General features: G+C 42.0%; 1 protein-coding gene across 1 annotated transcript in view; it reads left to right on the top strand.

Annotated features, from left to right (window-relative positions):
- VIPR1 (vasoactive intestinal peptide receptor 1) overlaps positions 1-15,408 on the top strand; it is an 851,558-nt gene that overhangs the window by 388,614 nt on the left and 447,536 nt on the right. The window contains exon 3 of the mRNA XM_078665320.1: positions 2,421-2,528. Within this exon, the coding sequence (XP_078521446.1) occupies positions 2,421-2,528 (108 nt within the window). The remainder of the gene's footprint in view (positions 1-2,420; positions 2,529-15,408) is intronic.

Raw genomic sequence — 15,408 nt, 5'->3', positions numbered from 1 at the left:
CATTTAAATTCCTACAGTTGCACTTTAAGAAGTTCAGTTGTAGTATTAGGTCTTTTGTATAGTTTCAGGTAATCTTCGATTTTAATCTCCTCTCATGTTCCTGCAGAATACCTTTTTACGCTTGGTTCTTTACGCTTTCGCCACTGTGGTGAATAAAGATGCAGGGTAGACAGTAGAATAGGTGAAACAGGATAAGGTTAATTGTCAAGATAGCAGTCTCAGGTCACATGTAAAGATGGTAGTAAGGCAGCAGGAAGGCCCACTGGGAGCACTATCCTTGCTGCTCAATACACGTATTCCAACTGACACTAGCTCAAACTATGCACATATCAGCATTCTAATACCTCACAGTCACACTGGCTGAGCCACAGGGCACTTATAACTAAGGAGAGAATGCATGTCAAAGACATGAAAATGCCACACCCTCATTACTGGTGGGCCAGACAAATGGGCTAGTATTTCCACACCCCGTTAGTTACAGACACTATATGTACTGGTAACTCCAGGGGTGGGGCAAAACTGGTCCTTTCTGAGTTAGACCTTAAGTGTCCATTAGAAAATGAGGAATTACCAATATTTCTGGACCAAGTCATCCAGTAATTTCCATGCGAAAGTAAAGAGACCCTCAGTTTTCCCACTTATTTCAGAATGAAGAGGCTACTCGTAATGTGGGTTTTCGAGAAGTAAAGCATGTAAAGCAATACTAATAAGAAGGATAACATCTGACATTTTTAGATGCCAGTGCGATGTCTGGAGGGTCTTATTGAAATGTGTGCCTAAGTAGCTGTCTTGGAAGCTTGTTTGCCGATGGAATATCAGAGATAGAGCTAGGGGGACTTAAACAATTGTCGGGGACTTATATAGGAAAGCCACTTCATTGTTTCTCTTGACAAAGCTTGTTTGAAAATGTTTTTTCACTGTGTCGTGACATTGTTGGTGAGGTTTTGTAGCAATATATTCTGTTGAGTTTTCACAATTCATGCAAATAACATAACACTAGCTAGACTAGTATTCTTTCACATCAATGAAGAATATTTTCCAGCGTGTATACACTATGGGGCTCATTAGGATGACGGGCGGACTTTGTCCGCTCGCCATCCGGTCGGAATTCGGGACCGCCTGCGGTGGTCCCGTGGGGGGTATTAGGATGTGCCCGCCACAGTGGCCGGCACATCCTGCATTTTTAGCATTGTGGCGGGCGGTGCTCTCTGCACCGCCCGCCACAATGCTAAAAATGCATTGATGCATTTGCATAAACAAAGTGGCAGGCACCGCGCGGTGCCTGCCGCTTTGTTTAAGGCAAATGAAGGGGGGTACCACAGGTACCCCCCTGTGCACCCCCACCTCTCCTTCACTCTGGGGGCCCGCAGGGGGCCCCCAGAGTGAAGACCGCATGCCTTTCCGTGGCGGCATCGCCGCCGCTGAAAGGCACTTAAAGACGCCCTTCATAATATGGCTGGGGGTGTCTATTAGACAACGCCACCATATTAAACCTTTTCCGCTGCGGTCGCAAGGCGACCGGGGCGGAAAAGCGGCGGACGGTCTTTCCGTGGAATCTAGGTGCGGATGGCGGGCGGATTGCCCCCGCCAGGCCGCCCGCCATCCTAATGGGCCCCAAAGTGTGTGACAAAGTTACCATAGAAAATGAGATTGGTACATATTTCTGCAGAACAAGAATAATTTAAAACAAGAAAAGCTATTTCAGGAATTTCAATTAAATGAGTGCAACTTTTTTGAAGTTACATTTGGTATGTAGAATTATTAGTACAAAAAGAGTTCGAGATTTATATCAGTATTAAGGAGTTAAAAACATGTTGGCCTGGATAAGTCATAATAGTGATACTGGATTCATAGCTACTTGTGCAGTGATGATAATCATTTTCGGACATGGACTAGTTTGTAGCTGCAAATTTGGATTTTTGAGAATTTGGAAAAAACACATATTTGTGACCTGTGCGCAGTTATTTCCTCACCTCCTGGAAGTTGGAGATAGAAAATCGTTTTTTTTTGCTGTTCTACTTCTGAACTTAAACTCCCTTGTTCATCTGTGAATGCTTACTTAGAGTTATGCCAATCTTGGATTAAAGCAGGCATGTGAACAATATGAATGATCAGAACATATATGGCTGCCCAAAATAGATGCACAGAAGCATTTTGGCTAAAATATAGTGCAAAACCAGATTTCAAATTTTGCGTAATTTATTGCAATTTTAGAGAATTTCGCTTAAATATGTAAAAGCAAATTACACGAATTGCGCAAATGCCTCATTACATTGCCCTCCGATGAGGAGACACAGGCGTCCCACTGCATTTAATTTGTTAGAGTCTTACACAGCAACTGTGAGAACACTTTGCCTATAATTTTCAGATGATCCATGATTTGTTCATGCCTTTAATGTCCATCCTTATTTGCTTTGCAGGCTGCGGGAGTCTGTGGGATAACATTACTTGCTGGCCGCGTGCAAACGTTGGTGACATAATGGTCCTGCCTTGTCCGTTGATCTTCACTTACTTCTCTGATATGACAGGTAAGGCACTTGACGGCGACTGCTTTAAAATTGCACTTTATGCTCACTTTAATCAGATTTTGCTGTATCCCTTTGAGCTATCAGCGATCTTGAAAAATCTAAAAACCCTCATCAAAGCAGCAGGGCACTCGATAAAGAATTCTGTAATATTGATCTGTAAGACTGTTTCCAGGCAACGATGATTAAATTAATCAACAAACAGCTACATTTTGTAAAGCACACAATTGGATCAACTTCTTCTGTCTGCGCCACAGTTTGCATTTTGATGTGGCATAATGGCAGGCAGAGGGTCCGCTTTTCAGAGGCTCACAGTGACGACTTAATTCACAAAGCTGTCACATTGTGATTCCACTGTGGCCTCTTTCTTCCAACACCCAACAATTCCTATCTATTTATCTCACTCTTGCAGGTTCTTTTTCTTCCTTGCTTTCTTCCTTTGTTGTTGTTTTCCTACCTGTTTCTTCTTTAGTTTTGCATTCTCAGCCTTTTTTCTCTAGTTCCATCTAAAGGATTGGTGATGAAAAAAAGTCCAGGTTCCCAGAAAGGACTGATGTTGCCCACCACCCACAACAATCTGTACAAATTAAGGACAGAGGCACAAGGCTAAGAAATGTGTTTACCCCAATGTCTGAAGCTCTGAGTTCAGCAAACTGGGCTGAAACTTTCAAAACACTAGGTCGAAAAACAAAGAAAGTCATGAAATTATGTGTGGTGTGGAAGGCAATGCTAAAGTCCAACAATTGAGTCATGGCAACTTTCTTTCTTTCTTCTTTTACCATTGAATTACATGTGGAAAATTCAATTCCAGACTAGATAACTAAGATTAAGGGGCCGATTACGATGCGGCCCGGAAATGTTCCTGACCGCTTTGTAATCGGCCCCTCGGTTTACTTTCCAAATGCCGCAATACAATGCTGGCCACCGGAAAGTAAACCGGCCGGTCATCCTGGCTGGCTTCCAATTGGCCAGTTGGAGCCGGCTTGTAATCATAAAGGGCGGGCCTTTACGTCCTTGGGATTACAATGCATGGTTTCTGACATGATTGCCATTCCGGCCTGTCTGATATGGAAACCATGTCGGAAAGCTTGTTTGGGGGCCCCCAGCCGGGCCCCCTTGTACATGTGGCATCCGGTTGGGGGCCGATGGGGCACCTATGGTACCCCTTGTTGATCCTTGCACCTTGTGGCAGGCACCTTGAGGTGCCTGCCATGGGGGCAGGGATGAACAACACCTCCCATTTCTCAATGGGACCTTGCGTTACTGCTGGTTTATGACCGTATCACAAGCTCCCATAGAGAAATGAGAGTATGCGACTGAATAGAGTTCAGTGGCATTGTAATTAGCCAGTAGGGACCGCCGACCGGAGGTCGTCGGTCCCAAGTCCGAGATTGTGTCATCTGCCCGACATCGTAATCTGGCCCAAGTATGAAAGTATCAGCAAGTGATACCAAATGAAACAGACCTGTGATTTCCATAAAACATTTAATTTTCAAAAAAAGTTAAAATGTTCTTTAGTTGGTGATGTATGCCTGCATCTGAGATAACTGCAGAAGTTTTTTGAACGTCAAAGATGATTTTCAAAAGCAGTCATCAGAAGGTGCATGGTAACAGTTTTCAAAGAATAATTCTGTAACATTTTTGTGAATTCCAGGTTACTCCCACCAACAATTAGTTTTATGTGCAAAAATGTAATACTTGTGCATTTGCATATTTGTAAATGCAGCACTCAGGTGCAATAGCATTTGTAGGTTTTTCATTTTAATTTGATACAAGGAGAAAATATATTTCCTCTAGACAAACCTCTTTCCCTACATCCCCGCCAACATTGGGGGGTTCCCTTTCCAGTCACATTGGATATGGATTTATTTGTGCCTGCACTACCGAAAAATGTATTATATTCAGATCAGTGTTGTGTCCATCAACCGTTTGCGGATAGACAGTAAGGAGCTGGTTTGCAAAAATATCACAGGGAAAGATTCTATGACATGGTGGACATATATTGTGTGTACGCAGGCTGTAACATAAGACAGTGCTTGAACACAGACTTCTGTCTGCTTTTCACTTTAATGCCTGAGGTTTATTACTATGGAAAGTAATATGTTTACAATTTTATGGGATCAAAATTGCTTGAAACCATTAAAAATGGACAGTATAATTTAATGGACATGTGCCGAAGGAGACATGTCAAAGTAGAATTTGATTTCTGGCCAAAAGTGGAACAGAAGAGAAGGGTCTTCAAACCTCACATTGTTTTCTGCCTGCATTCCGAGGAGTGTCAAAAGAGTTGTGTAATATTACTTAAGTGTAACTGATACAAGGTCAACTTTTGTGTCTACTTTACGCTCTCAAATCCAATCATTTGCACATGCCAATTGGATTTCCACATGGTAATGTCTTTGTAATTTGGGCCCTTGATACCTGGATTGCAATTAAAGTGATGGGGGGGCTGCCTGGATGGTTGCTAGGACTGGACATCATTGCTCAATTAGCCACAAGTGTAGCCAGTTCATGATTTGTGCACAAGGCATGGGTCTTGATTGTGTTCCTTCTTTGATCAAGAGCTAACAAAATACTTCAGCCTAGACAATATTTGATTGAAAAAGCTTAAGTCTGCATATAAAGCTAGAGGACAAGGTTTGATTTCCTTGGAGCTTTAAAATGTACTTTTAGGAAGTCAGCTGTTTGGTGCATTGAAGTAGCTCAACCATGATACCTACAGAGCGAGTTCTTGGATGACTGTCTTACAATGTTTCCGTTTTGCTGCAAATAAAGAATCTTATTACAAAATATGCAACCAATAAGAGACAAAATCACAGAAACTTTAACATTAACAAGGCATTAACATGCGCTTCCCATCTCTGCCCTATATAAGATGGGGTCTAAAAATATATTGTGGTTAAGGCGATCTACAATTTGTCATAGAAATCTACACAGACTTGGAGCCAAATTTATCAAGGATTTTCTTTGCACCCTTACACCACCACGCAAAGCAGTGCAGGGCGATGCAAATCCTAGAATGAGATTTACCAAGCCCTGCAAGGCCACCTTGCATGTCCCTGCGTGGCTTTGTAAATCTGGAGTAATGCAAGGCATTGCAAGCCACAACCGTGCCTTACTCTGCCCATGGAAGGCTTTCCATGGGTGGAGTGTGAGTGTTGAATGAATGAATGAATGAATGAAGGGGAATTTGTAGAGCGCGACTAAGCCCAAGGGCATCAAGGCGCTAGAAAGATAGTACAGCTGCTTGCGAAATGGAGAGGTGCCGGGCTACGCATACGTCTCTACAAAGAGCCAAGTTTTTAATTGCTTGCGAAAAAGAGAGGGCGAAGTTTGGCCTCTTAGCTCATCACGGACTGTGTTCCACAATCTTGGGGCAAGGGAGGAGAACGACCTCCCGCCCCATCTGGCTTTAGCAACTCGGTGAACAGTCAGCAGTTTTTTATTAGCGGAGCGTAAGGCTCTGCTAGGGGAATTCAGGGAAAGAAGAGACCTGATGTCTTCAGCGCCAAATCCATGGAGGGTGCCATAGGTGAGACACAGGACCTTGAATTTAATCCTGGACTTACACACATTCACCCATGGATTTGGCCGCATTCACAGATTTACCAAGGCAGGTAGACCTGGGAAGGTGTCAAAATGCTAAGCCTTCCCATTGGAGGCTCAACGGGGATAAATATCTCTATTTCTCCTCGTTTCCTCTTTCTAAGTGTGCTGCATTCTTCAGCACACTTAGAAAGAGGAACATATCTGTGAGGATTGCTTTTGTACAGGATTGCGCCCCTTCCTGCACAGAAATAATTCTGCCTACAACACAGGCACCTTTGTAACACGGCTCAAGGGTGCATTCATTGGTGCAAGGGGTATATTGTGCTCCGGAGCAAGGAGAGGATAGGAATGTGCCATATAATGTTAAATATAGTCCATTTCTGCCCTCTCTTCCTTTCGCGCAGCACAGCAAGGTGTCCCGCTGTGTTGCATTGCATTAAAGTATGGTATCATTTTCTTCATTTGTGGGCCACACAAACCTAGCTTTATTTTTTCCAATAAAAAGAGGCAGAAAAACTAAATAAGAGGAGTGCCAGGTACCTCGTGTGCCGCTCTTCAAACATTGTTATATAGGTGGAAGCCCAAAAATAAGCACTATTTGATTGAGGATATCTGTGCGTCATATTGTGTGCGGGCAATCAAGACATTGAGGGCCAGATGTAGGTAATTTTAATTTACCACCTCTTAAATACCGATTCATACCGAATCGGTATTTAAGAGGTGGTAAAATAGAGGGAGGAGATGTAGGTATTTCAGAATCGGTAAATACCGAATCGTTAAGATTCTGTATTTACCGATTCTGTAAATACCGATTCGGTATTGCCCATTGATTCCTATTGGCCTTGCAGCCCATAGGAATCAATGGGCAATACCGATTCTGTAATTACAGAATCGGTAAATACCAATTTTCGCAAGGGTGCAGGGGGTGTCACTTTGACCCTTTGGCCCCCCAAAACAGGCTCAGCTGCCATGTGGCAGGCATACATGCCCCAAGGGCAGGTCTGCCTGTCATATGGCCGAGGTGTGCATGCACACATGTGCCAGCACACCGGAATCGGTATTTTACCATCAAATAGGATTTGATGGTAAAATACCGATTCGGTAAGGCTTGTGGGACTCAGAAGAGTCCCACCTACATCTCAAATTTACCGATTCGGTACAAATACCGACTCGGTATTTTACAGAATCTGTAAATTTACCGATCGGTAAATTTACCGATTCTGTAAAATTGAGTGACCTACATCTCAAATTCCAATTACCGGTCGGTAACGGCCGAATTCGGCCGTTACCGACCGGTAATTGGCAACCTACATCTGGCCCATAATCTTCAGCCATGATATTTTTTGATATTTTGGACTCGTAAGGATTTCTAAACTTTTTGGAACGTGAATATTTAACGAAAATGATATCAGCAAGTACTATTAATGCCGTAAGGAAAAGGCGCTCATTAATTTTCCTACTTTTATGTTTTGCAAGCTGGTAAATCGTTGCTAATTTTCTCTTATACTGATTATGTTGTTTGTCGGTGAATATGCAAACAACAAACCTGCCAATTCTAATTTCAGTGTTTACTTTCATTAATGCAATGTTATGGAATGAAAACAGCTTACTGTTACTCAAAACATAGCCTCTCCACCATTGCATGACTTTCAGCTACAGGAAGGTAGAGATGACATGACCTGAGACTGAACTTATAAAAAACAAAATCTCCTTTTGCGCTTTATTTACAAGTAGGGTCGGGGAGATGGATAGTTTTTTCCTCAAGTAGCTGACGAAATTCCAGGACTTTCATGATACTTCTAATTGCAAGGTTCCCATATTCACCACACTTTTCACTCACAATTTTACCCCTACAGCTGTCAATTGTTGCGAGACATTTCTGCCCAAACCAGTATCATTGCTAACCTCACTATCCATCCGTTATACACCGGCAGTAAGAAGTTGCCATCTCTCAGTCCAGTTCATGTTTGTAAATATAACATCTTTGGCATGTCTCACTGCAATATAGTTTAGGTGAGAAGGAATCTCAACTAGTTGCGCACTGTTCACTATGTGTTATCCAACACTCATCAATGTAAACACAAAACCAAGCAAAAACTTCAGTTATTTTAATCCATAACCTAATGCTTCTATGATCTTCTGAACGTTTTTACAAAATGCAATAATAAATCAACTGAACATATAATTTTGTGATTCTCAATTCTATACATGAAACATTTTTGTTTTCAAATCATCACAACGCAAAACATGTGGTACTTGATTTTCACATTTTCATATCATGCCCAATGCATTTCGGCACAAAGGGTGTGCCTTCATCAGGGGCTAATCTCTAGTGGACGTTAATTCCTCAAGTAAAACTAGATAAATCTGAAATGTATTGCCCTGATCTGCGTTGACTATTCCAATCTCATACGCGCTAAATTCTGACCTTCTTGCAGTGTCGCCAATATTTTAAACAGTAGTTCTCAGCCTCGTATCCCGGTATAAGGCAATTTGGATTATACCGGGATACGAGGCTGAGAACTACTGTTTAAAATATTGGCGACACTGCAAGAAGGTCAGAATTTAGCGCGTATGAGATTGGAATAGTCAACGCAGATCAGGGCAATACATTTCAGATTTATCTAGTTTTACTTGAGGAATTAACGTCCACTAGAGATTAGCCCCTGATGAAGGCACACCCTTTGTGCCGAAATGCATTGGGCATGATATGAAAATGTGAAAATCAAGTACCACATGTTTTGCGTTGTGATGATTTGAAAACAAAAATGTTTCATGTATAGAATTGAGAATCACAAAATTATATGTTCAGTTGATTTATTATTGCATTTTGTAAAAACGTTCAGAAGATCATAGAAGCATTAGGTTATGGATTAAAATAACTGAAGTTTTTGCTTGGTTTTGTGTTTACATTGATGAGTGTTGGATAACACATAGTGAACAGTGCGCAACTAGTTGAGATTCCTTCTCACCTAAACTAGCATTTAGTCACAGGCGTGACACACCTGATTAGTTGCAGCACCGATTATACAGGTTGAATATATTGTTTATAACGGAGTGCTCCTCACAAACCCATTAAACTTCACTGCAATATAGAGCATATTCCATATATATTGCAAACATTTATTGTACCAATGCAAGTAGACATACATTCAACTCTAGTCTTCATAACAGATTTGGAGAGACATAAAGTGTGCTACAAAATGGCATTGATTCAGTGTTACTGGCTGTGGTGTAGCCTGTGTGTAATGGGCCCTAATGTAAGCAAGGAAATGCACCTCAGGTTAGTATTAAAATATTGTTTGGTTATTTAGAGTGCAGTGGTCCTGTCCCACCCTTGGACCTCTGTGACACTGTACCTGCTGCTCTAATGATAGCTGTGGTCCTGATTATGGGTCTCTAAGCACCCCATTCTACCTGTCTCTCCTTATGTCCACTCTATCTCCTTTCCTTTTTTCATCTCACACCCTTGCTGTATCCCCTTCTCCTGTTTCTCCTCCCTCTTATGCCTCTCATTCTACCTAACCTCCTTACTTGATTCACTCCTGACATCTTAATTTCTTGCCTATTTTACTCACTTTTGTATGTGGGCCTTATCTCCTGCTGCCATTCTGTCACTGTACATACTAACACCGGGATTAAAATCTGGCAATCCAGCATTCCATGCAAGCACTTGGTAAAATAATGAGAAACAGCTAAAGTAATAGAAATTAAAGTGAGAGTGCTACAACACTTTAACAACTATTGGTAAAGCCAATAGGCCTGGCTTGCAGTCTGAGTATTGACTAACATATTAAGCAAACCAGATGTGCTAAAAATAGATCTTTGATTAAAGGAAGCATCTGTGAGATAATTCAATGTGTAAATGATTCAGTGTAGTGTTAAGATCTAAAGGAGTCCCTCGTATTGCATGGCATACACTCTATAGGAGGCTGAATGAGACACCAAACAGCCATTAACATGAGATGAAGAGATATAGTCCTCTGGGAGGACCCAAAGCCCACTAAATGTATATTTTAAACAATTGGTAGTAATACGTCTTACAGGCACCTACACTGTCAAGCCAGACCTAAAAATGGCTTTCAAAATTCATAAACAAATCCCCTATAGACAGCAACTAAACAAAGCCCAGTTTTGTTAAAGCAGCAAGCTTCACACAATTCTTGAAGCAATGTCCTGAACATCAGATAATTTGAATCCTTCTATACAAGGCGATCACTAATTTACCAACCTTTGCCCGAAAAATAAATAAATCATGCTGATCATCTTCATTTATTCTTTTCATAATAACAACACCTTATAGTTTTATCCACTGCACAAAACACTGTGTAAGACAATCAAAACTGTCTCCTGAGCGCTAGAAGTTTAGTTCAAGTTGAAGACACATATATTTGATCAGCATCATCTGATTATCACTCTAGCCAGAAGAAGCATCTCAGATTTGCAACCTTCAATATTGTATCTTTACTCTGGTGAAGTGAAATTGACATAGATTTGTATATTTTTGATTCCTTTACCTTGTGCTGATGCTAGCAAAATTGATGATACTGTCCGACTACCTCAACAGTTAGTGAGAAATACTGGTTATTCCCACCACCAAATCAATAAAAAGTCCACAATAACCAACAATGAAACATTCCACTTCTTATCCTGTTCTGAGAGACAAAAATCTAACATAAACTAATAGAGTCCTGACTAGATATATTGTATGAAGTCAGAGAAACCTCTAAATAGTTCTTCAAAATATGTAACAATCTTTATTAACGACTCATATGTTGTGTGAATAAATAAATCCACGTTGGAGATGATGGATCCAGAAAATTAGTTTGCCATGAGCCGGACATTAGCCCCATGAACTAAGTCCTCCATGCCCATTTAGAAAACAACACATTTACTGAGTACTAAATTGATGATTACAACCCTGCTTATTCACTGTCTTTGAATGTACTGAATGTATTGAATGTTACTAAAGATTGTAGAACAATATTCTACTTATTTCCCTACAAATTGGAAGGTATCAAATTGTATTCCCCAATAACTGTGGAGATTTTCATTCTGGAGAGGTGGAAAGCCCCAATCCTCAAACATGCAAGAGCTAAAGCGAAGGCTTGCACTTTGAGTCATGAATAAAACATAAAATGTTGCTGCATTGAAAAAGCACAAACCCTTAAAACCATTAACTGTTTGCTGTAAACAGAGCATCTATGAGATAAAGAATTTAATGTGTTATAATTCAGTGTACTTTTGAGATGCAATTGCTTCCCTCATGCATTGCAATTGAGCCACTCATTCAGGATAGAACGATACACCAACCAGCCACAAAGCATGAGGTGAGAGACAAATGCTCCTCTGAGCTGAGCCAAAGCCCACTCTGTGTAAATTTTAAAGAACTGATACAATTAGGTCATGTAGACAGCAACACTGTCAAGCCAGTCCTAATAAAAAGTCTCAATCTCCACAGCCTTTTCGAGACAGAGCAATATTGAGGGGCAAATTCTTCAACCTGGTTTTCACCTAAACTCAGAAAACAGGTTCAACGTTTGATAGGTTGTGCTTAAAAATGCTACCATTCAATTTACATGACACTGTTTCTGGGGGAACTACATCAGCTAGTACTGTGCATCTTAACTCATTATGCCTGTTATGGTATTTGGAAAAACCAAGTAGTGAGAAAACAAGAGCAAAGCATTGATTTATGAGGTTGTAAGTATCATGTTAATGTCAAAAAATTGTATTTGAAATCCTACGAGAAATTGAAAAACAATGAGTCCACTTTAAGAAGACTAGATCTGTCCGCCGCGTTTGACACGGTCGACCACTCCATCCTCCTCGGCCGTGACTGCGCGGCGGGCGTTCGGGGCACCGCCCTCTCTTGGCTCGCCTCTTTTCTTAAAGAACGGACTCAGGCTGTCCATCTCTCTGGCTACACCGCCCCAACCCGCTTGGTTCCTTGCGGGGTTCCCCAAGGTTCCTCCCTGTCCCCTCTTTTTTTCAATCTTTACATCCGTCCCCTTATTCTTTCTCTCCTTGACATGGGGGTCTCCGTATATAACTATGCGGATGACCTCCAGTTAGTTTTTGATCTTTCTTCTCCTCTGCACTCCCTTCCTAAATTCCACTCCACTTTAGTTTTCATCTCGGAGTGGATGAACCGTAACGAACTCAAGCTTAATCTGGACAAGGCGGAGTTGGTCCTGACTGGCCCTACCATCTCCCCGTGGTCGGCCGCCTTTTGGACTTCCATCTTCGGCCCCCCACCCATACCGGCTGCCTCCGCAAAGACCTTGGGTATTAAAGTCAGTCGAGACCTCTCCATGCATGCCCATATTAGCTCAGTTGTTTCTTCCTGTTTCCTCTCTCTCCGGATTATCCGGAAAGTGTCCCGTTTCTTTTCCTCTGATGCCCTTAAACTTATTATTTTGGCAATGATTCTTTCCCGTCTTGATTACGGGAATAGCCTGTATGTGGTCATCCCGGCCTACGAACTACGTCGACTGCAGGCTACCCAGAATCAGGCCGCCCGTCTTATTTATCACCTTCCCAAGTCCTCTCACATCACTCCTGTTTTGAAATCCCTCCACTGGCTTCCCATCTGCCAGAGATCCCTCTTTAAGATGGGCTGCCTGGCCTTCATGGCTCGTACCTGCACTGCCCCGGCCTTCATCAATTCTCTTATTATCCCCTACACTCCTAAACGTGCCCCTCATTCCTCCAATCAATCTCTCCTCACTGTTCCACGGTTCCGTAGATCTAAAACTGGAGGCACTAGATTCTCTGTACTTGCTCCCCGTTTCTGGAACACCCTCCCTCTGTCGATCAGATCTATACCAGTCTACTCCCAATTCTGCAAAGCTCTCAAGACTCATTTGTTTTTCATAGCGTACTCTAGCTGATCTCCTTCGGCAATACCTACTCTTTAGCTCTTTACCTTTAGCGCCAGGAAGCCGCTTGGTCACAGTGCGCTTTATTAAGAACTTTCTTCATTTCATTTCATTTCATAGCATGTGGAATATATTTTAATCATCTTGAGTCGTGAAAATGCATGCAATTCTGACATCATAGCCACATAGGTTGATACTGCTTATGCTGACACCCACAATATCTTGAGAAACATGTATGTGATTTGAAGCTCACAAGAACTTATTTGAGCTTCTTTCTGCCCTTCTTCTTTGTGAGGTAACTAGAGACAGTACCATTGAGTTGGGTAATAGTAGTGTCTGTTATCGCAGCACTATTATATATTGGTGCTGAAGCACAATATAACCTCTTATTTATTATTATTATTAGTAGTAGTAGTAGTAGTAGTAGTAGTAGTAGTAGTAGTTGTATATTGTATTATAGTTTTGTCTTTGTTATTTTGTTGCTGTTGGTATTTTGTTTATTATTACTATTATTGTTATTATTATTATTATTATTGTTAGTAGTAGTCTGATATTGGCATTACATATATGGCCTTGTCCTGGGTCAAATCTTTCTTGGACAACCGCTTCCAACAGGTGTGGATGCCCCCCTTCTCCTCGTCCACCAGTCTAGTGGCCACTGGGGTCCCACAGGGGTCAACGTTGAGCCCCCTCCTTTTCAACATATATCTCACCCCCTTGATCTATCTGGCAGAGAAGCTGGTTGCCAAAATATGGCTTACACCGATGACACCCAGCTCCTCTTCACCTGGAAGGGCGACGATCTCCAAACTGATGTGGCCCAGCGATGCCTGTCTTCTGTATTTGCTTGGATGGCTCAGGCAAGCCTCAAATGCAATGAAGATAAATCCGAGATACTCCTCTATGGCCAATTCCCTCCGGCCTTTAGAGAATCCCTCTGGCCCGCTGGGTTTCCCTGCCCTAGTGGGGAGTGTGGTGTCGCCAAGAATCTAGGAATCTGGTTCGGAGCCGACCTGGGCTTCCGTGAACAAAGTAGGAGACTCTCAGGGACGTGCTTTGGCACGCTCAAAGCCCTAAGGAGGTTCTTTCCCCTGCTCCCCAGCTCTGCCAGGGAGACGGTGGCCAGGGCGCTCATTCTATCGCGTCTTGATTACGCTAATGCCCTGTACATCGGCATCCCCGGGTATCTACTGGGGAAGCTGCAGGTTACTCAGAATGCAGCTGTCAGGCTCCTGTTTAACATCCAGAGGAGACTGAGCATACGTAAGCAGCTCAACAACTTGCACTGGCTTCCTGTGGCTCAGCGAGTGTGCTTTAAAATTCTGACCCTGACACATAAAGCCCTACATGGTCCATGCCCCTCGTATTTGAGCTCTAGGTTTGCTTTTTACCTTCCCAACCACCCTCTCCGCTCTGCCTTCCAAAGACGGTTGGTAATTCCCAGGTTTTGACAAGCACAACTTGAGGGACAGTCTTTTGTGGTTAAGGCCACCACCATGTGGAATGCTCTGCCTGATGCTCTGCGACATACCAAGGAACTAGCTACCTTCAAAAAGCTCCTCAAAACCCATCTGTTCAAGCAATCTGTGTAGCCTTTGTCTCTGTTTTGTCACTGACCTCCCTCCGCGCCAGGACACTCTTGAGTAGCAGTGCGCGATACAAATCCCTATATAACATATATAACATATAACATAGTAACAGTACTATTAGTAGCACTGTATTTAACATTATTGATTGTTGAATTCCTTCACAATTTCTTTAGTTAGTTCTCTTTTTTTAAAAGCATCTTCGTTTACAATTTTCACTGACAACATTGACATTTCTGGTCAAACTATATATTTTCCCACTCTGTGGATATGACTTTTGGCAACTCTTTTGTTTGTGTTTTTTCAATAGTCAAGCACTTCAGAAACACACTGTTAAAGTGCTTCCTTCAGTGGTATTTTATGAGATAATGAGAATGTTTGAGTATCTTACTCCAGCTGGGTTTATGTTATCTTTGGATGAAGGCTAATTTATGATGTTGGCTTAGGGTTTTGAACCTAGTGTAAACCCTGAATGGAACACATAGATTTAGCAAAAAATAATCCTAATGGTCGATTTCCAATTTGTGTAATGTTTGCATTGTTTGTATTTGCACCATAGCTTGCCAGCTTCTGGATAACTGCTTTCATTTGTGAGCTAAGCAGATTCTTTATACATTTTCCATGCCCATTATGTACTTCACATACTCACTAAAAGTACCACACAAGCTAGAGTTTCTTTTGTTGCAACCAGAAAGGGTTCATAACTAGTCCAGTGGAAAGTAGACTCAAGTACCAAATAGCTTGACTTTCTCCCATTTGCCAGCATACACACGATTATCCAGTCGCAGGTTCATTTGAAATATCAAGAAAGCATCCTTAGCTATTTTTTTTGGCTCGAAAAAGGAATGCAGCCATTGCTTTCTGCTT

This window comes from Lissotriton helveticus, chromosome 10 (genome assembly GCF_964261635.1).
Source record: "Lissotriton helveticus chromosome 10, aLisHel1.1, whole genome shotgun sequence".
Lineage (NCBI taxonomy): Eukaryota > Metazoa > Chordata > Amphibia > Caudata > Salamandridae > Lissotriton > Lissotriton helveticus.
The sequence above is the reverse complement of the archived record's forward strand: the minus strand, read 5'-3'. Positions and strand labels throughout refer to the sequence as shown.